This window comes from Astatotilapia calliptera, chromosome 11 (genome assembly GCF_964374335.1).
Source record: "Astatotilapia calliptera chromosome 11, fAstCal68.1, whole genome shotgun sequence".
NCBI lineage: Eukaryota > Metazoa > Chordata > Actinopteri > Cichliformes > Cichlidae > Astatotilapia > Astatotilapia calliptera.
In genome coordinates, this window is record NC_137432.1 from 21,493,607 (window position 1) to 21,515,463 (window position 21,857).

Here is a 21,857-nt window from a genome sequence, read left to right on the forward strand (position 1 = left end):
TGTGGGCTCTTGCTGAATGACGCTAGGACAGCCACTGATGTTTCTTCATTAGTGACAGTTTTCTTGCGTCCACACTTTGGCAAATACAACACTGAACCAGTTTCACGAAACTTAGCAAGCAGTTTCATCTATTTAATCTAAAAAGGACAATACAAGACAGTCAAAGTCACTGCAGTTTAGATCATGTTTATTGTATCAGTGCATGTCCAGTATTAATAAAAAAACAAAACCACAGCATCAGTACAAAAGGAAAACTACAGTATTGGGTTGAAACTCATAGCACATCACACTGTCCCACTCTCAGACAGCTAACATGGTAGCCATGTCTGATCAGTCACATTGCATACGAGTCATCTGCTTCTTTATTAAAGCTTCAAGTGACCTGCTTTACACTCTCCTCTCAGACAAGTGCTCTGACTCGAGTTACAGTGTGGCGCACGAAGTGCAAGAGCAAAAGAGGTTAAAATAGGATTTGAGGTGTGTGAAGTCTAAACTGTCAATGAAATCTTGTGACCGGGACAACAGTCGCAGCCCTAAAAAAAACTTCAAAGGAAACAAAAAAAACTTGAAAGTGCTTCACAAAATCACTCAATCAAGATTTTCTGAGTGCAAAGGTGAGAGATCAGCAGAGAATGTAAGGAATTAAAAACTTGGTTTCACACATATGTGTACAAAACAATCTTAATCTTTAAATACATTCAAAATAAAATAAAATAAAAAACATCCTCTGATAATGGAACCAGACTAAAATCTGATTGTAAGATGTGTAATCTGATCCATTAGAAGTAGTCATCATCATCAGTCTAAACCTGTAGCCAATAAAAATAGATTATTTTTATTATTAATAATAACTGAATCGTACAAACAAAAAAAGACAAACAGTGGTAACAAAGCTTGGTTCAGTAAAGCAGGAGTGAACACCGTTGTCAAAGCTGAGAATGTCACAGCTACGATCACGGAATCGTGAATAACACAGTAACTAAAGAGTAAAAATTAAAACGGTTAAATGGGACCTATCCTTATTTTCTATCGGTCGTGTATCATAGTGTTTATACTACTATCCAATTACAGTGATCATATTAAATGTGCATCAAAAAATGAGGTAAATGTATATAAAACTAATCTTTATGAGAGGCAATCATTTTGCCAACTCCTGACATCAGCTTGGCACAGATTTCCTTGTATGGTGATTAGGAGGCGGGGTTTATGAGCACTGGCTTCTGTGTGGAAGCCAGGCGAGGGGAAGCCAATCAGAAGAAAGAGGGCTTCTTCAAACAGCAGGTGAACTTAGCAGCTGTGTCAGGGTCCATTTATGTTCCTCGCCCTTGTGAACAACGCCGAGCTTTGATGTCGTTTTGGCCAGTGCTACACCGCTTAACTTATGTAACCTCGTGCAGCAGCTGCCACAGATTACACAGAGGGAGATGTTACAGCAGGTTGAAAGGGAGAAAAGAAATCTTCTGATTTCTTTGGTTCTGGTTTTGACTTCTTACCAGCACTGACATGGACTTTTTGTCTGAGTAGCGACACCTATCGTTCAGGAGAATACTGTAGCGAGTCCTTGCACCCTCGGCGCTGGTGTAACTGGTACAGAGCTGTGGCGATGTCACTGCACATACAGTGGCCAATGCTTCGAGAGTGTGATGTCAGTTTTAACGAAATACTCATTTATAGTCTCACAATACGAATATGTAGCTAGAAATAAGCATAATAACAGGTCCCTGTCTAATTACTCAGTTACTTGAGTCACATGAGACAACAACTGTGGCAAGAAGTTTTGTTTTTTTTTAGAAAACCTGCCTTTACTACAAACTCTACTTGAGCCTCCATTAGGAGAGAGGTAGGGAGTACAAATACTGCACAACCACGTACGGTAGCACAGATACAGCCAAGGAGTGCAGGCTGGAAATCAGGGGTCTTGTAGATAAAATATATCATCTTACAGTTCACCACAAATGACACAGTAATTTTTAGGCATTTCTCAATATCACAAAACAAATTAGGCACTGAGTTTTGAGCGATGATGCGATTAGCATCGATGGCTCCACCTTACACAATCGTAAACCCAATGTGATGTCATTGGTCCAAGTTTGGGATTAGGGTGCATGCTTACAGGAGTTTTTGTGTGCTGCTGAATGAAAGGAGCTGGTGCCATATCGCTCTGAGAAACCGTTCAGCTAAGCACATAGCATCATGGGTGACCAGCTGCTATGCCTCTTTTTCAGTCAGGGCGTCCCCCTATGGAGTCAGGCCACACAGGGAGGAGCTTCAGGGAGGGGAGCAATTCCCCTGAGGAATCAGCCTATAGGAAGCTGGATGTCGTTTCCTCATGTGCTCATTCACAGGTCTTCTTCAGGACAGAGGGAGTGGCGTCCGTAAAGGTCCTACTAATCACAGACAAGAAGACAACTGACTGGTTGGTTTGCATTTTTTTTAAAACATCTAATCTGCTGTTTGTTCTTCATGCGTCTTACCTCATAGGGTGGGGAGGCCAGTTTGGCTGCACTGGTGTGGGCAATGCAGAGCTGGGGCTCATCAGCATAGCGCTGTAGATGTTGGCTGCCACCACCAGGATGCAGAGGAGGATAGGCCCGATAATAGCCCCCTCCAGACCCAGATAGTACGCACCACCTGCCACCGCCAGGCCTGTCAAATATGGGTGTCCACCTCTGAGACAAAGACAAAAGAAATGGTTTAAAACACAGTGGAAAGGCTGGCAGGCAGCTACTGTATCAGTGCACACATGTGATGCAGCCGAAGGCTAAAACAGGCTAAAAAGTTAGCTTTCCCCAAACCGCAGCTGTGGTCAGAAGTTTATATACACCCATCAAGGTTAGTTTGAGCTTTTATCCATTCCACAACCAGTTTTGATGTGTGTTTGAGGGTCACTGTCCTGTTGAAACAAACCACTGTGTCCAACGATTGATTTGAGGTGAAGAATTTAGAGATCCTCCTTCATTATTCCAGCCACTTTGTGCAATGTACTAGTACCACTAGCAGCAGAGCAGCCCTGGAGCATGACAGCTGGTACAGCCTTCTTAGGTTTGTAAGCCTCGCTTTCACTCACTACAAACATACCTCTTGTCACTGTGGACAAAAACTCACTCTTTGATACGTCTCACCATCAAACTTTTCTCTAGAAGATTTGGCGTGTCCATGTGAGCAGCTGAAAATTTCAGTTGAACTTGAAGACGTCAATTTTTGAGCACTTCTTTCTTGGTCGTCATCCTCTCAGTTCATGGTAAAACTGGCTTCTCTGTGGAAAGTGACGCTGGTGTGCCTCCAGTTTCCTACAGGCTTCAACCTTGATAGGTCCTGGATTGTTCTCAAACATCCTAACCATTTTCCTCTCATCTGAGGGTGGCAGCTCGGGACTTCCTCCAGACCCTGGCAAACTGGTGACACATCTGAATAACTTGTACTTAGCTAGAACTACTTAAACTGATGATCTTAGAATCTGCAGGTGTTCGGAAATAGCTCCAAGAGACCTTCACAACTAGTGTAAATCTATAATTCTCCTACTTAGATCTTCATTGAATTTTTGGGATGTTCCCATTTGGTCAATCCAATGAGTGCTGTCAGTCAAATCCTTTTTAAGCTGGTAAAGAGAAACTGCCAGATGTACTCAATCATAATAACTAATGAGAAATTAATAGGCCTTGGCCTTATCAAGTTACAAGACATTGTAGAATCTTCAGCACTGCTTATTAAAAGATTTGAGTTGATGTATGCATTTGAGTGTGTATGTAAACTGTATGTAAAGATAGTAGGGCTTGAAGCTCGAAGACAGGAGCATTATCTGTCCACAACAGGGAGTTTATGAAACAGAGGCAAACAGAGACGCTGTTTATAGACTCGTACAACTGTACAGTTTTCTTTCAAACCCACATTAGGCCAGCAAGCGGACTTGTATGTATTATGTTAACAGTCACAGGTGGTTTGGTGCGATTTGTTTGTCAGATGTCCCAGTGCCATAAAGAGAAGCTCAAATAAGCTGGTCACGCATACATACCCTGATATATCAGAGTAGATGGCTGTATCCACAAAATATGTTGGGAGCAGGTGGCAGATGAGCAGCAGCAGGGCCTTGACACCTTCACCCTGCGCCAACCACAGGTCACACACTGCCGGCACAGCTGCCCAATAGGTCCCCAGGAACGGCACGGCACCCAGGATGGCAGCCAGAGCTTCAGGCCAGGAAAGAGGGATTCAGAGAGTGACAAAACACTGAGTGTGGCTTGGCAGGTGCGAACATAACGACAGCACAATCTGCTGCGGACACGCTGACTCACCAGAAGGAATGAAGACGATGTTGATGCCAAAGATAGTGTGAGTGAGCCAAGTGTAGAGGCCGTAGAATCCGGCCATTTTCAGAGAGGCGTCAAACACTCCTCTTCAAAACAAACACAAATATGGTCAAAAATAATCTCGCCAAGGTACAAATTTAGATTCTGTAGCTTTTACGCATGCGACTACCTGATGGCCTCTTCAACAGACTGGCCAATGATGTTACTGGAGGGTCCCGGCTGAGAGAGAGGAGTTAAGCTGATCACCCATTTAACCGGTTTGTAGTATTCTCCACTGGAGCTCAGCAGGTAGAAGAGAGTAGTCAGGAAAATCACCTACAGGAAGGAGTAAAAATGGCAGCTGTGCTAAATATAAGACTATCTGATTAGCTTTTTAAATCTTTAAGAGTAAATGTGGCAGGTCTACTTTATTAAAATAAGACAGAAAGAGCAACACCATTAAATATACACAGTTAACAATGCTCAGTAAAGTCCTGTATTGTGGTTGAGGAACAGATGACATGTCCAAGCCCCACCTCGGTCACTGTGGAGTTGACACGCTTCCAGGATGCGTGTTTGGCTCTAATGTCAGCTCACTATTTTAGTCCAGTGAATGTTTCCTGGCCTCAGTCTCCTCTAACTTTAAGGTGATTTTGATCTTTGTAAAGGTCCATGGCCATTCCAGACTACTGCTCATTTGTGCTGGCATTATTTATTGAGGAGAAAAAACTCAAGGCCAGTGTCATCAATTTAAACTGATCTCAGGTTATGGATCATGTTTTTTTTTGTTTTTTGTTTTTTTTACACGACCTGGCAAAATACTTATTTAAGAAGATGTTTTAGTGGAATGAATGCCTTGTTAAGTTAGCTAATGATAGCGCCTCCTTGAGGTGCCCCGGGCGGGTCATCTACTAAAAGGAAGGTCGGTGATTTGATCCCAGGCTCCTCAAGTATGCATTTCAAAATGACTCTGGACAAGATACTAAATACCAGATTGCCCCTAGTGCATCCATCAGTGTGAGTGTGTGCTTAATATGAAGGAGTTTAAATGTACCACAACAGTTTAAACAATGCTTAAAAGAAGCACTGCCTCCATTGCAGAAAGCACAGCAAACAAGCACACACCACTGACACGTGTTAGTAAGCATTATTTATAAATCAACCTAAGCACACAGTTGGGAATGATCTTTAGCTAAACATAAGTCTGAGAACATTTTTATGGACGAGTCTGCAGGACATTATTCGGCCTCAGATTTCTATAAATCTATTAGAATATTTTTGAGAAACACTTGCAGTTAAGCTGAACACTTTCTGCTTACTTTTGTGCATTACAAAAGAATAATGATAATCAATTTTGCAAACAGTTGGACTTTATAAAATGGAGAAAACGACGTGGCTGTGATCAGCGTTTCATACCAAACTCAGTGCAAAGTTGAGGAGCGCCGTGCCGCTGTGGAACAAGACGGTGAGGAGAGTGGTCGTGGTGGAGATGAGGAGGCCAACGTTCCTGCTCATTACAACCCACAAAGACTCCAGGATCTGCAAAATGACGAGGCAACAATAAACACACCATCCACAGGAAACTGTACTTCTATCTAAGACGCACACAGTTGTAAATTTGCAAATGCTGCTAGTGGGGCAGTGCTGGCATGGTGCTCTCATGGCTGATGTCCTGATCTAAGAAAACAAAATGGTCTTGGACTGCAGAGGTGGGATCTTATCACGGTATCATGCTGGAATTCAGAGCTCCTGAGAGCGACCCATCCTTTTGTAGAAGCGGTCTGCATGCATTGGTGCTTGATTTTATGCACCTGTGGCCATGGAAGTGATTGAAACACTTGGCATTATAGTGTACGTTACATACGTTCATACTTACAGACAGTAGTGTCTCGATATTTTCCTGCAGAAAGGAAGCAATGTCCTTCCAGTCCAGGATGTCCCCCAGCCAGCTGTTCTGTCTGTGAGTCATCTTATTCCCACGATGCCGTCCAGAGTGGGTTACATTCTGAAAAATGTGACCATAGTATTTTATGTAAAACTGAAGAATACTGAAGAACAGACTTTGGGAGACATTAAACACAAAACTCTGACACTACCTTCACAAACCAGGAGTGATACAGTCGGTCCCAAAGTTCTAAAACTTGCTTCTCAATCACTGCAGTTTGGTTCACCTTATCTCCTAAAATCTTATGAAGCTGCACACACAAAGGAAACAGATTGGTCACATTCCTCGCTGTCTGGCTGTATTCCATTATTATCAGTGAAAATTACTGTCCTGACCTTTTGTGTTATCCATTCTCTCCCATGCTGGTAGACATTAGTAGCAGCTGAATTTAGAGCTTTCTGGACCACGCGGGCTTCTGGAAGGAGGCTAACAGAGGACAAAGTAAGGTTGTTTTAGCAAATGAGAGGAAAGTCTAAAAATAAACACAGAAAAACAGAGTGGACTGTCCTACTTGGCCCATTCTGGATGGTTAGATACGGTCTCATTGATGAGGTTACTGGTTACGTCGATGATGTGAGCACTTTCGTGATGAACCTACAAAGATTAATGTTTATTTTTTTTATCCATCATCAGTGCAAATGATGTGAAGTCAGGTTAAAAAACCCAAAAACCTACCATAGCAGTGAGCAGCAGAGCCATGAGCAGGGTCCCTGTGACCAAGAGGAAGATGATGAAGATACTGATGATTTTATCCAGAGATCGCTCCAGCCACACAACCATCTGGGTGCACAGATAAAAAGGAGAGGAGGGCAAAGACAGGGAGAAGGGGGGGGGGATAATAGGAAGATGGCAAAATAGACTCATCAGTACAACTTTAAAGGAGGTAAAAACATGCACATGGAGAAACCTGTGTCCTTATCACTTGTGAAAAGTCATTTTAGACGTAAAAAGTCCTCACAGAGGACAATAACAGCATATCTGTATTCATACAATGCATGCACCCATTCTTGCACTGAAGCATTAAATCATGCAAGTGGCTTTTTGGGTTGTTGGTTTAACGACAAACAGACATAACATCACTTTCAAAGTGAGCTCTCTGTTCTCGACTCAGGTTTCTCAATGCGCCAAAACTGCATTAAAATCAAAGCTCTGTTAGCAGAACTCTCTCTTTTTGCACTAAGGCCATGGCATAATGGTTTATTATATTGATGGTGACATGACATGGCATTTTCTGCAAAGAGTCTGTGTAAAACCTTAGGTGAGTGAATCTACAGCGAGTCTTATACCTTCCTCTTTAACATCTAGCTTACCTGAAAGAAGAACAGCAAACAGTTGTTTAACAAAAAAATGGAAACACCACTTCAAAAAGATTTTAATACTGAAAGAAGTAATTAAATTAAAGAAGTTGGGTAATATTGAGCAGCGAGAGGTTTAGAAGAGGTTTCAGTCACTATCACAACAGGGAGCATGAGACCTCTAAAAAGTTATACACAGGCCGCACAACGACAAACACTACATTTCCAATGCAGCACATCGGCACTGTATTAAAAATATAAACTACATCATCAGAAATGACTGAACTGAATCAACACCTGTGATAATTCTAAATAAAAGACACTCTAGTTCATAAATAACAGCCAGAATCAGAGTATAAAGTGCCTTGAGGCAACTTGTGTGATTTGGCGCTATATAAATAAAACCGAACTGAATTGAATAGATTGTAAACACTTTAAATTTGTACTGAGGTCAAGACAGAAAGCAAGTCTTTTTCCAACCATAGTTATTGTGACCTGGTGGCCTTCAGATGCAGAATGCAGGCTTGTAGGTACATTGAGGTCAACGGGAGCTACAGCCATTCTGTATATAGTTCAAATTGAGAACTACAGAGAGAGTTTGTGGTCTCATCAATAGTTTCAAGCCTTATTAAAATACAAACAAAACAAAAAAACAAAACAAAACAAAAAAAAAGCAGAATGTTGTATGTTGTACAATATGGTCAAATGTAAGAGTAAAACAGATGACAAAAAAGGGTTTGAAATTTGGTCCTGGCTGCTGACTGAGCATGTAGTTTCCACAAAAATCTCAATTTGAGCCAAGCCTCTTTTCTGATGTCTTACTTTAAAACTAAAAGAACAACAACAACAAAGACCAAACAATGAGTGACAGCCCAGTGCTAATCTCCATCTTTTATATACAGTCTATGGTAATAACCAGCTCCACAAAGCCAAATGGTTCAAAGGTGGCAAATATATTCACTAAGTTTAGTTCCTCACATTGAATAACCGTGTTTCCATTGTTTTGTCCAGTCCCTTAGCCACACCTAAAAAATAAAAAAATTAAAATTTCCAGGAAAAAAAAAAAGGAAACACCCCCCCCCTCCATTTAACACTACTCTTTGAGGCAGCTCACACACATACACACACACACACACACACACACACACACACACACACACACACACACACATACACACTCAAGACAAACTCAGGTCAAAGCAGAGAAGATACAGTCGGGGCTGAGGGATTATTGAGTGCAACACCCCGGCTGTAGCTCACTGTCAAAATAAAAGCTGGAAAGAAGCAAGAGGACAGATGTTTAGACAGGATGGCAGAGGTGATGACAGTGGATGGGTAAAATGCCAGTCCAAGCCGCTACAAGGTGTGCTCACGCTGTCACACACACCCGCACATAAATACAAGTTATTTATTTATTTGCCCTTGTTTTCTCAATGTCTCTCACACACAAGCCCACTTTCTCTCAGTCTCGCTCTCTCAGCACTCTGCTCCTCCAAATCATTACCTGCTTGTTAAGCCAATGCCAGAGCTTGGGGAGGAGACAAAGAGACATTGGGAAAATTATTATTGGAAAGAGTTTTGCAGCAGTCATCACATGTACCCGTGCAACAAGAATACAAGCTCTGTGTGGGTACAGGCTCTGAGGGGTCGGAGCGGTGTACTACAAAGAGGAATTCATGTGTTAGCAAGGTATGTTGAGACTATAGCCAGAGGTTTCAGAAGGGCAGCTCTCGTTTTAAAGCTATTTTCAGAAGTTTTTGTCTAACATCATCTCCAAGTGATACGGTTTCACTTCTTTTCCAAACAAGTTGCCCTAAGAGTGATATAGATTATCAGCTGACATGCAATCTGTTAAGCTGTACATAACAGCACTGAACAAAGTCTAGCAGTTAAGTTACAGCAGTGCAAACGGTACAGCTGTGGTCAGTTTACATACAATCACAGGTCATTTGGGGCTTTTAATGATTTCTTTGAACTCAGTTGTTTGTATTTATTTTGGCTCTTCTCTAATCCACTAAGGGTCAAAATATATACATAAATCTCCACTATTATTTTGTTTAAATGTCTCTTAGCAAGTCAACCAAATGCTTCCGGTAGCCATCGACAAGCTTTAGGCATAATTCCTGGAGCAGACCCAGCCTTTCAGCATAGTCCATGAATATTCAAAGGGTTGAGGTCGGGGCTTTGGGAAGGCCATTCAAGAAGCTCAATGCTAGCCTACTTTATCTATTCTAACACCAGTTTCGATATGTGTTTGGGATCATTGTCCTGTTGGAACTACCAACTGTGTTCAAGTTTCAACCTTCTGTCTGTTCATTTAAGATCAAGTTTAAGAATCTTCTCTGTAATGTACCTTATGCCACTGGCAGCAAAACAGGCCCAGAGCATGATGCTACCACTACTATGCTTGACACTCAGTACAGTGTTCCTCATGTTTATACTTCTAGTCATTGTGGCCCAAAAGTTCAATCTTTATCTTGCCCGACCATAAACTTTTCTCCAGAGGGCATTTGGCTTATCTGTTTGAGCAGCTGCAAACTTCAGAGGAGCTTGAATGTGTTGATTTTAAAGCAGGGGTTTCTTTCTTGGTCAACACCCTCTCAATCCACTGCGATGTAAAATTCACTTGACTGTGGACAGTGATGTTGGTGTTCCAACAGTTTCCAGTTCTTGAGCCTCGGTGGTTCTCGGGTTGGGCTCCTTTGAGTTTCCTATTGGTCTGAGGTCAATCAAATGAGTCCTGCCAAGCAAATCCTTTTTGTGCTGGCAAAGAGAAACTACCAGCTGTAGTCAATAATTAATGAGGAGTTAATAGGCCTTGGCCCTGTCAGATTAAAAGGCACTGTAGAACCTTCGGGACCACTTGAGTATGTGTATACATTTGGGCGTGTATGTATATGTTCCAGACTATTTGGATGAGAGAAAATCTAAAATAAGTTCAAACTCATGCTCCCATTTCTTTTTTTCCTTAAAGTCATTAAACATATATGGTCTACAATAATACAAGTCTGGAAAAAGAACAGCTCAAAAAAATCGTTAAAAGTCCAAATTTACTATGACGTTTATGCCTGTGATGAATGTAAACTGACAACAACTGTACATGTTGTGTTTTCACAGGAATTCCCAGGCACTGAACTTGTGTAAATGCTACGTTTTACACTACTGCGATAGCAGTCTACTGGAATTTATTACAGAGGTTATTCAATTAAGAAAATTTATTTAATTCAATTTGGTCAATAACAAAAGTTATCTAATTACAGTGTCAAACCTGAATGCACTTCATAATGAAACGCATCATGATTCTAATTTGTAGATCTCTACATTAAATAGCAGCACCAGGAGTGGACTGAGTGGTAAAATAAATATAGTAATTTATTAATTTATGCGATTATATTTTTCTGCTGAATTGTTCCATCTTGAGTTATTGGCAGCACCAGTATAGCTGTTGCAGTCCATTTTGTGCTAAACAGGAGTCAAATGATGCTCCCACCACCAACTCCCACTTTTATGTAAGCGAGGACAGAGCCTGTCACAGAAACCATAACATTAAAATTGGAAATACCCGTCAGGTTTGAATGAGGTTTTAGGTTTCATGGGACCAACTAATGCATGAAAACAAAAAAGTCAAACTCTGCGGAAGCTGCTTCGTAGTACACCCCTCAGGAAGTGGCAGGCAAGATACACTAACTACAGTGAGTGTGGACTGGCAATACAAGTTGGATGCAAATCAATGTGATTACAAAGACAGAACACAAATACATCCCAAAACTGTGAGGGCAAGGCAGAAAAGTGTATAAGATTACAGCAATGACATCATTATTTATAAAACCTGAGAAATGTAAACCATGTAGCACTAATCCTGTCACTCACTCTAATATGTCGGCAAAAAATTCTGCTCTGCATTGCTTTGTTTTTTGAGATTTTTAGTCTATATTGAGAGATTTGGAGATATTTTGCCTCTAAATTTTGATTGGAAACAAAACAACTGCATACTTACACATCCAGCAGATATGGGGCAACAACATCACTGATGCATGAGTATTTTCTTGCCCACCTGGTGATGCGGGCATCAGGCTAATATTCACTCTCCTTTTAGCTCTGTTTTTTAATGAACTGATTTTAAAGTGTTTCTCAGCTAAGTGCTAATTTTGTCTGTCTACCATTTGGTGCTGGGCAGTTTAGCGCACACTTGGTTTAATACAGCTTTTTGCTAAAAATAGCTTCCAGCTGTTGCCGTAAACGACACTGATGAGATTGTTGCAACTGGGTCAAAACTAAAAGGCTGAAAAACAAAAACAGCAGCTAAAATCCTCTGTTAAAGGTAAAGGAAACTAAAAAGCCCCCGTTTTTGGCAATTTAATATGAATTTACCAATTTCATTTTAATAAATTTAGGACCTGGCAGATCTTTACACTGGCTAAATTTAGACATTAAAAATGAAACTAACATATGTAATATGACTGATAACAACAGAGCATTTTGAGACTTTCAGTTTTCCTGAGATATTTTGATAAGTAATTTGTTATCAAGCAGTTGCAGATAAAGTGTGTCTGGATGGGGAAGTATAAAGTCAAAGGCAGAGGAAATAAGGACATCAGCTTCACAGGCAGCTCTTACATTACCTTAGTGTCGATACGTAGGAGGAACTGAGCCAGGCCTTTGATTGGTCCAGGGAGCAGTGCCTCTTCACGCTCACGTCCAAACTTCTCTAGCACCGTCCACCACGAGGTAAGAGTCCTCTCTGCAAAGCTCTTCATACCAAACCGGACCACCAGCTTCTTCAGAACCCACACTAGATCAGTGAGCCAACATGCACATGAGTAAAATCCGACTGACGAGGAGTAACTGAAAGTGTGCACATATCTGTTTGTATGTCTGTGTGTGTGTTACCGGCCACAGGAATAGGGAGCAGTTGTAGTATCCACAGGTTGAGCCAGACCTGCACCAAGACAATAGCCCAGACCAGCAGAATAAAGTAAATATCACTGGCTCTGTGGGAGCTTTTCTCTCTCTGGAAGAGGCCGGGCAATGTACGAGAGCTCCCAGCGAACCCGGGAAACCCAGGAGTGGAAGGCACGGGACCCACAGACTGCACACCATCTATGAGCGGATGAGGGAAAGCAGACAGAGGAAGCACAGAAGAGGAAGAGAAAGAAAGAACAAAGCAGTTGAGTTTCAGCCGCTGTGGCTAAATTGGTAAAGCCAAAGCAGCTACAGTAAAAAAAGAAATAAAGAATGTAAAACTGAAATTGCATATCTTGGGTTTTAAAACTTGACATTTTTCTGACCAATTAGCAATGCTCTGAACATTTATCGAACAGTATGTTCAGAGGTCTGATTCCCTCTGTTCAATCTGCCAGTTCTCTCATTTCATAAACCTTACAGCCCAGATATCTGGGACATCTGTATGATCTTCTTTAATAGACTGAATACAATGCAGCTAGCTTACCTGTGGAGGAGCTTCCACTGAGTTCAGTTTTGGGTTGAAGGTTGCTACAGGAGATTGCCATGTAAATAGTGTTAGCAGCAAATGACAGCACCTGCCCTGAAAGCTCACCTGGGGAGATCAAGAGAGACTGAATATAACGAAACACAAAGGCAGGCAGGCAGAGCGGAGGATGCACAGTAGGAAAGATCAAAGCTGGTCTGATGAGCGTAGCCCAACCAGTCACCTCAAGTCACTTATATTTCACGTAAAGCTAGGCTTAGGCAAATGTGGCTAAATGCAACTTAATCTAAGCACATCATAGACTTGTGCTCATTTGACCATATTTATTACCTAGTTAATGGTGAGTAAAGGTATCTCATTTTGGTAAATGTCAATGTATGTCAGTGTATAGGTGTGATAGTATATTTTCACCTGTGCCAGGGACAGGTGGTTTCTCTTGGTAGCCCACGATGAGAAGCCCAACCACAACCACAAATATGGGGACTCTCCATGAGCCAGTCAGAGACACTAAAACAGATAGAGGAATTGTATAAGTGGAAGAAGATGGATGAGTTACGGATGGATACATTTAACTAGATTGAGAGAAAGCTGTTGTAGTTAAACTGCAGGACGACATTACTGGCTTAACAGGTATATTCCTTGTCAAGCATGACTCTGCTAGTCTTGCCTGATGAGCTGAACCATATTCATAAACAAATATGACATACAATGTTGACTGTTGCTATGAAAGAACTTTTAAAAACTTCAAAGCAGAAAACATTTTCTCACATGTGCCCAGAAACCTCCTTTTAAGGCAGAACTTCTTCTTAACCAGCTTTCAGTCACTTTTTAAAACTTCACGCCTGAAGCTCAGAGCAAGTGTTAAGTGTGCTAAAAATACTTTCGACATCCTCATCTTACTCTGCGTGCCCTCTGTTTCAAAGACAAGTGGATTTGTACAGGCAGCAACTTATTGACCACATTTAGAAGAAATCTCCTGCAGTCCAAAGAGGCAGCTTGTATGGCTGGCTGTGGGCGCTGTCCACACTCACCGATGTAGAAGAGCAGGACAGCCCAGACAGGAAGTGCCAGAGTCCTCAGGTACCGCTCAGTTTGAGGACTCCACTTAAAACAAACCGCCAGCAAGTATCCAAACACGACAGTCCCCACCTGTGACGAAATAAAACAAAGATGCACAATAATGAAACAGAGGGTATTTTAATTAAATATACTGAGACTTCTATTCTCTTCCATTGCATCATAATCATCATTTGATGCTGAACCTTTAAACTTCATGAGTCTTAAAAAGTATAATTGAACAGTTTTTGTGATAATCACTTTGTGTTGATGTTTTTTCTTCCTAAACTCATCCAGTTTTACAAACGCTCTGCTCCTGTTTAGCAGTCAGCACTTAAGACTACACTAGAAGTTTAATCGACTGCTCATAAAGATCTCAGCTTGTGTCGCTCCTCACAAAGACATGCCTTGATGTAATTTAATATAGTGTCCTCCATCCTATTTATAAACACAGGCCCTCTGTCAGCTGAACTCCGCATTCAGAGAAAGAAGAACATTTAATGCAATTTGGATGAGGTGGACGGGTTCTGGCCCCTGGAGCTGTTTGGGAATGAGGTACCGATCGATCAGATGCTGGAACTGCAGGAAATTAGATCAACTTACATAAAAGTTTGCACACATATTCCAAGAAACACATTTTCTGTTTAGGTTAATCGAATAAGTCTTTATTAGAGACACACTGCAGCAGCCAGTCAACTTTAATCCCCCAATTATTCTTTATCAACTATTGCCTATTGCTAAATGGCATTTATGACAACATGATAATAACATTTATACATTTGTACAGTCAACATTTTAATTCTGAGTTCATTTTAATCAGACACACAAAACGGGATTAAGTAGGAATGAAATTCACAATTACTGTTATTACTCCCTCTGTAGATAATTTTCTGTGCAAATAACGTGATGTGAGCTTTTCATATTTGATTTTTTTTTACCCAACCAACAATCAAAAGACTACTAGTTTGTTATCGTAAGATTACTAGTTTACTATAGTAAGACCCACACAATCAGGCGAGTAATAAAATCATTGACGTTTAAAGTATAACTTTTAACATTCTGTCCCAGATAATATTTAAAATATGTGCCACAGTTTACACAGAGCTGACCTAACAGCACCCACTCTGACGGACAGAGGGGCCCTTTGTCATTCTGTCAGAGAGAGGATTGTCACTCTACTGTCACTCTACTGTCACTCACCCACATAAAGTGGAAACAGTCCAGCGCGTTCCCGATGACCCCACAGACGTGCCCGAGGATCACCTGCATACCGATGACACTCCAGAAAAGGTAGAGGAAGTAAACCAGCGGTGCCCCCGCCCCGATAACCAGGAGTATCGTGAGCTTCTCCAGAACTACCCTACCCATCGCCTCCACCCCGTAGTTGAGACACCACACCGGGACCAGCAGCGTCCCCACCACTATGGGCGTCCCGCTGTCCTGCAGGCCGCTGAGCCATGAACGGCCGAGACGAGCCAGGGAGTATTTGAAGGGGTGGAGGAAGGTGCCGCAGAGCACAGCCCAGAGCAGCGGGCGGAGGAAGGCCTCGAGGATGAAATAGACCAGGACAGCTGCCCCGCAGCAGATAGCCACAAATATCATCGCCCCGGTGTTGTAGAAGGCCTGTTTTATGTTCTTGTCAAACTTCAGGGAGGAGGGCTGGGTTAGCAGTTGGCTCATCATCCCGACAGCCGGCTGGAAGCTCTCCGAGAAAGAAACAAAGTGAGGCTGCCCAGCGTGAGGACTCTCTGGGGGAGAGACAGCGGCGGGATCCGGCGCCGAATCCTCCTCGTCTGCCATGTTCCCAGTTTCAGCTCCGCCAGCCCGTCCAACTGATCCACCGCGTGAGGGAGGAAAACAATGACGTAGCAACATCGAATGCCCAAAGGCCTCATGGGCAATGAAGTGTCGGTGATGTCGCGCGTTCCTTCCTGTTTTCTTTTTCTTTTCTTTTTTTAACTTACCAATTTTCTTCCGGTTTATTTTTTATTATTGTTTTATTAATGTTACAAGGTGATGTTATAAAGTACTTAATTCAAGCAGCAATACACATCATAGCTATTTAAAATATATAAATAAAAATAATTACATTACATTGTTAAACAAAGTGTCTTTAAGACAATTAGAGTCATGATGATCAGGTTTTCTGAAATTCCGAGATCCTTTTTTAAACATTTGTTTTTTAAATGGTACGGTAAGTTGACTTCAAGTTGACACCACACTAGCTTACACTTCCACTGGGTTTGAATCTCATGGCTGTGTGGGGCCTTTCTGTTCAAAAGCTGCATATTCTCCCTGTGCCCTACAGCTTCTTCCCATGGCAGGCATGCATGTTAGGTTAACTGGTAAGAAAAACAAAACAAAACAACCACGCATAAATATACAATGGTTTTTATATGAATACCATTGCATTTGTACATTCATTTACTTTTTTATGAGAATTTCTACAACCCCTTTATTTTTCCCACTGCCCATTTCATGTGCTTGAAAAGCAGGTGGTGTGTAAAAGGTGGTGTGTTTTTTGTTGGTTTGTTATTTTCTGCGCTTTCTTGTGTATTTTATCTTCTGCCCAGCCTCTCACGAGTGTGAATGTATGAGTAATTTGTACATTTTATCAGGCTGCACATCATACTACACGTAGCCACTGCTCAAAATCTAATTATGTTACATTCTATTAAAGTCATGCCCTTTGGCTTTATACTTCCAGAGTGAGAAGGCAATCTCTGCATTCACTACAGCGTCTGTATTTTGTATAGACTGTGTTCTTAGCAATAAGCACAGCAGCGACAGATGTTTCAGTGGGAGACATCTTAACATATTCAACCATTTTTAATACACTTCAAAAGCTACAATAGCAACCCAGGGGAAAAAAATATTACTTCATATAAGAGCAAAATGTTTCTGTTAACCGTGTTATTGCTTGAACAGGCAATAGTAGTAACTCTTCTCATCAGTCTTGCTGTAAGTCACAGTGTCACAGTACTGATAAACAAAGCAGTTACTGTGGTTGAGGAAGTGAGATGATGAAATCAGACAAGGATGTAAAAAAAAAGTATACGAAAATCTTTTACATAGTAGATGCACCGGGTTGTTCCTGAAACCCTGCAGTCTATATTTCTAACACCAGCAAACAACATTTTTATTTTATTTTTTTAAGGCTGAAATCCACAGAAACGTAGCAGGGTGAGGAGACGGGAAGCATTTGTGAGAGCTGTTTTATTTTCCTTTCATCCTCAGAAACCCGTTGTTTTGGCAAAGTTTGACATTATTCACCAGTGCACGGTGGGTGTCTGAAACCATTCCCAGATTTTCCAGTGCATGCAGGGTTTCAAAGTCTTGTGAGATGTATTTGTTGGAATGGAGTCCTCATATTTTTATATAACTGGAAGCTATCGTTAACACTGAAAATGACTGGCCTATTTTAAACTACTACTACTACTCTGCCCTCTTGTCTAATACTCAGATCAGCACATATCACCTCTAGAGTGTTGCTTTAATACTTCAAGATGCTGTGTGAGTTATGAATATATAGTCTTTCATGTTCAATATATCTAACACAGTCTGTGCAAAGAGGGCACTTGTATGTGGCATCAGATTTAAACTTTTTTTTATTGCTGCTTCATCCTCTCTCTGCTGTGCTGTGCTGTGCTTCGTTATGGCGTCCCCATCAGCAGGTAGAAGGTGAGAGCTACTATGAGCAGTAAGCAGAGGGGAGAATTAAATGTCTGATAAGCTGTGGAGGGCATGAAGATGTCCACGTACTTATAGATGCTGATCATGTGCTCGCTGACTGGAGGACTGTCAATGTCGTGCCTCGTGATGGAACCTGTTGGACAGGTAAGATGAAGGAGATGTCACGGGCAAGGGCTAAAAAAATGGGCAGTGTAATCTGACGCTAAAGACTCATCGCTCACCTTGAATAGCAGGTCCCCATGCAAACAGGTAGTACCACGAGAGGTGTAAGTCCACAAGCGTTTCCTCTCGTGGGACGTATAACGGTCGCTTGAAACGGCAGGTGACGCGGTTGTTCTCAAATATGCCCTCTTCGTCTCGAGCCGGATTCCTCTTGATCTCCTTGGCCCACTGGCCGACGTTGTAGAAGTGATGTATCCGCACGCGCCCGTTATCATCGTGCACACAGGCCATAACATCGTCTCCTCCCTAAGGAGACAAAGAGTGTTATTTCCAAAATGTGCATAAATTTAGTTCTTGAAAAAACTGACCATTATGATACAGTCAAGGTAAAATATACACTTCCAGGCCAGTTCATTAAAAAAAAAAATACCCATGAGCCAGTCACATGGCTCAGTGCATTTAAGCATTTAAACATTTAAGATATTAAGATGACCTTCTGAAGTCCAAAATGAACATCAGAATTGGGAAGAAAAGTGATTTAAGTGACTTTGAACTTGGTTGCTGGTGCCAGACAGACTAATCTGAGTATTTCAGAAACTGCTGATCGGCTGGGATTTTCCCCATGTAAACATCTCTATGTTTTCCAAAGAATTCCTTGTAAAAGAAAATATCCAGTGAGCAGCCATTCTTGAGATTGTTGCTGAATATATTTATCCCTTTATTGGCACACTGTACCTATCCTCTGATGGCTGCCTCCAGCAAGATAACACAACATGTCTTAAAGCTCAAATTGTGTCAAACTGGGTTCTTGAAAATGACAACGAGTTCACTGTACTTAAAGGGCCTCCATAGTCACCAGATCTCAATCTAATGGAGCTCCTTTGGGATATGGTGAATTGGAGATTTCCATCACAGATGTTCATCTGAGAAATCTGCAGCAACTGTGATGCATGCATGCAGCATGATATTGCATGTGATGCAATATCATGCTTTTAGTCTTCGCAAAAAGTTACATAAATGTTGCTCCAGGACTGTGGTTGCAACGTATCAGTCGCACTGTTGTGATGTCAATGTTTTGACCTGGGGGAAAAAACAGCACAAGCTTCGCCTCATTGGATTAAATTGTGAAAGGGTTTACTTTAACCCAAACAATGTTTTTATTAAACAAACTGGCTAATAAATTAATATATGTTTTTTTAAGTTTTGAAACATTGACACAGAGAGTTTATTGTGGAGACCTGCTGAGTCACTGAATTTCATATTTAATTGGTTCAATCTCTTACAGTCAAAAAAATTCTTATCCATGAGTTTGACGTGGGACTGCTAATTCTTCTGTACCCTGAAGCGATAAAACAAAAAAATCATAATTATATGCAGCCCAAAAGATACAAACACATGGTTTGCTGTCCCAAATAAGACACAAGACCTGTGTAACTTTTAGCAGTCAGAGATGTTGCAGAGCTGCTCACCATTTTCTTATCAGATGAGAAACCTACAGCCACCCAGCCATCCGTATCTGCGCTCAGCTCAAACTCCACATCTGTCCCGATGCGACGATAACTCAGAAAGTAGTCACACGTCTCTGCATCGCACCCCGGCTTCCCGTACCTGAGTGCAGATAAATAAATGCAAATGCTCACAGTCATTCACTAGAGATAAGATCTCAGCTGGGCAGACAGAGCTCATCTAAACAAATGAGGACACTTTTTAAAAGAAACTGAATCCAGGTTACAAAGAAGAAAGATTAGCTTGCTGAGCGTTCCCATGTTTAGCTCTGGCTCTCTGACGTCAGGAGCATCTGGGATGAAGGACCCCCAGGGATTACAGTAACACTCGAGCTCTTTTTAGAGAAAGACAGAGGTGGATCTCTAACCTTATGCAGCCCTTTGTTACTCCACAGTCGCTGACTTTGATCTTGGCAAAGGGGTCAACTGGGGGTGCTGTGGGGAATGGGTAACCTGCGAAACACAGCAAATAAGTAAATAAATAACGTGAATTTTGTTGATTACACACTAAATAGCTGATACATGTATTCAGTGATGAAGGCCAACTGAGGAGAGGCCATCTGCACTCTGTGTGTGGGTGAGGAGAAGGAAGGGGTGGGCAGCTACCATCGGGGAGCTGGCCTGGGTGCTGAAAGGCCTCATATTGAGGTGACAGGTTGGATGCAAGACAACACTGGCACATATTAACCTTTGTCCTGCCCGTGCTAGGCCCTGTGTGCTTGTGTGTGGAAAAAAAGCATGCAAACAAAACCACTAGCTGCTCATCTTTAGTGGACTGAGTGACATCCTCACCATCATCGGACAGATATCTGGACTCCAGAAACTCGGAGGCGAAGGTGCTGTAGGAGTCCTTGTGAGGCTCTTGGTGTCCAGGCTCTCCGTGCTCTCCGTGGCCAGTCCGGAGTGCTCCCTCATCGGTGGGGCTCGGCGCGACCCCCCACCATCCAGCGTGGATCAGCAGCACCGAAAGCTGCACAAGCCTCCGCAGGAAAATCATGACCAACAAAAAAGGGTAGAACAACTGGTAGAACAATAAATACAAAAAACAAAAACGGTTAAACCGATCTGGAAGAAAACTGGATGTCCATCACTGTTTGAATTTCTGCATCTTCGCAGGTTTCCTTGCAGCGTCACAAAACCGTCTCCTCATCCTGTTTATTCGCAGGGATGCGAGGGGACACCGCGTCTGATTAGGAGGCTAATCCAGCTCTAAATTACCCAGATTCGTAATCTTACCATCGAATTCAGCTACACGCCCATAATCCTCTTTGAAACCGCAGTCCTGATGGCTTCTAGAGCTCATTAATCTTTTCATAGGCTATTTTTCGGTGTTGGGCCGGATGAATGGTATCGCCCAGCCGCCCTCTCCTCTCGTCTCCTCAGTCAATCACAGTAACGTCCAATGAGCAGACGCTACGTGCTGCTGTCACCATCGATCAATTGGAGATTGAACAACGTTTCCACAACAGCTGACACAGTATTTCACATGTTTGGAGTATAAGATGATGCAATGTAAAATAATTAGCCTGTAGAGTAAGATTTTATTGCCTCGGCTGCAATCGGAATTTTAGTCCTAGTCACTGACACCAAATATACCACAGAGCTTCTATTGTTCTGACGAGCTATGCGTTAAATTGTGTTTATTCATCCAAAATTTGGAAGTAATCTAATCTAACCTAACCTAAAAATTACCAATCATGTTTGCACTCCTCTCTCCGAAAATTATTTACTGAAGACACGAATTTAAGCTGTTCCTTTTACACTGTTTTTCCTCTTGTTTTTAATCTATATCACTCTGCTTGTTATATGTGCATATATGCGATTTTTAAAAGGTCCAGATTCTGTTCCATAAAAAATGGTTGCATATCCACTATGTTCACATGCACTCTCTGGGAGTATTATACGTCATTTCTAAATGTGGTGCTTAATGTCACTACGTGTCAGTCCAGGTAGCTACATATAAGTGAGCATTCAAAGTGAGCAGGGACTTTTTAGCTGGGCATGATCGTGGACATACTTTGAGTAGATATGTGACCTTACATTAATTTATCATAACAAGTACTTTTGCATCCACACATCCATTTTCTGCCAGGTATCTGAGTCCTGGGTCTACTCCGTGTAATCTTCCTGACACTTCCCCTTGGACAAGCGACCAGATGGTATCTTATGTCGCAGCTGACTATAGTCAGATCCTACAGTCGGGTACCTCGGCCCACCGAAAAAGAAAAAGAGGCTCTGTCCCGTTTTCTCTGTGAGTGCACAAAGTCACAGTCCTGCCACTTGATGGCGACATAAATCCACGGTTTGCTCTTTTTTTGAACTTTTATTTAGTTTCATCATAGAATCATACAGAGCATCTTACACTTTACTTTGCTGTACTTTATCAACAAATCTGTAAAGAAGAGCCAGATGAAAAAATTCTGGTAAGTCCCAAATTTAATGTCAAGTCTCTGACGTACAAGACAA

The 21,857-nt window shown here is 41.8% G+C and overlaps 2 protein-coding genes across 4 annotated transcripts; both read right to left on the bottom strand.

Annotated features, from left to right (window-relative positions):
* Window positions 1-2,081: 2,081 nt before the first annotated feature.
* tmem245 (transmembrane protein 245) lies at window positions 2,082-16,731 on the bottom strand. Of its 3 annotated transcripts, none has more exons than XM_026184193.2 (18): window positions 15,232-16,731; window positions 14,007-14,124; window positions 13,387-13,482; window positions 12,976-13,083; window positions 12,417-12,626; window positions 12,149-12,318; window positions 9,031-9,054; window positions 6,907-7,011; window positions 6,743-6,825; window positions 6,567-6,657; window positions 6,383-6,481; window positions 6,163-6,291; window positions 5,703-5,825; window positions 4,477-4,622; window positions 4,293-4,393; window positions 4,013-4,187; window positions 2,475-2,669; window positions 2,086-2,387 (listed from the first exon to the last, which is right to left on the bottom strand). In XM_026184193.2, exons 1-18 carry the CDS (start codon window positions 15,904-15,906, stop codon window positions 2,336-2,338), a joined length of 2,700 nt encoding a protein of 899 aa, XP_026039978.2. In that variant the 5' UTR covers window positions 15,907-16,731; the 3' UTR covers window positions 2,086-2,335. The 3 variants fall into 3 exon arrangements, with proteins under 3 accessions (XP_026039980.2, XP_026039978.2, XP_026039979.2); XM_026184194.2 differs by having other exon boundaries at window positions 2,193-2,384; XM_026184195.2 differs by lacking the exon at window positions 9,031-9,054 and having other exon boundaries at window positions 2,082-2,387.
* A 110-nt stretch (window positions 16,732-16,841) lies between these two features.
* Window positions 16,842-20,782, bottom strand: frrs1l (ferric-chelate reductase 1-like). Its single transcript, XM_080307981.1, has 5 exons — window positions 20,184-20,782; window positions 19,760-19,844; window positions 19,356-19,494; window positions 17,946-18,192; window positions 16,842-17,857 (listed from the first exon to the last, which is right to left on the bottom strand). Exons 1-5 carry the CDS (start codon window positions 20,386-20,388, stop codon window positions 17,685-17,687), a joined length of 849 nt encoding a protein of 282 aa, XP_080164107.1. The 5' UTR covers window positions 20,389-20,782; the 3' UTR covers window positions 16,842-17,684.
* Window positions 20,783-21,857: the final 1,075 nt, after the last annotated feature.

What these genes read in the sequence shown, in the direction of transcription:
- frrs1l (XM_080307981.1), bottom strand. Translation starts at nt 20,388, where the DNA reads ATGATTTTCCTGCGGAGGCTTGTGCAGCTTTCGGTGCTGCTGATCCAC. An exon ending in CAGATATCTGTCCGATGATG is followed by an intron (nt 19,845 to 20,183) that starts GTGAGGATGTCA and finishes TGTGTTTCGCAG; the next exon opens with GTTACCCATTCCCCACAGCA. An exon ending in GTAACAAAGGGCTGCATAAG is followed by an intron (nt 19,495 to 19,759) that starts GTTAGAGATCCA and finishes ATCTGCACTCAG; the next exon opens with GTACGGGAAGCCGGGGTGCG.
- tmem245 (XM_026184193.2), bottom strand. Translation starts at nt 15,906, where the DNA reads ATGTTGCTACGTCATTGTTTTCCTCCCTCACGCGGTGGATCAGTTGGA. An exon ending in ATCTACTCTGATATATCAGG is followed by an intron (nt 2,670 to 4,012) that starts GTATGTATGCGT and finishes TCTTTGTCTCAG; the next exon opens with AGGTGGACACCCATATTTGA. An exon ending in TGGCCTCCCCACCCTATGAG is followed by an intron (nt 2,388 to 2,474) that starts GTAAGACGCATG and finishes GTCTGTGATTAG; the next exon opens with TAGGACCTTTACGGACGCCA.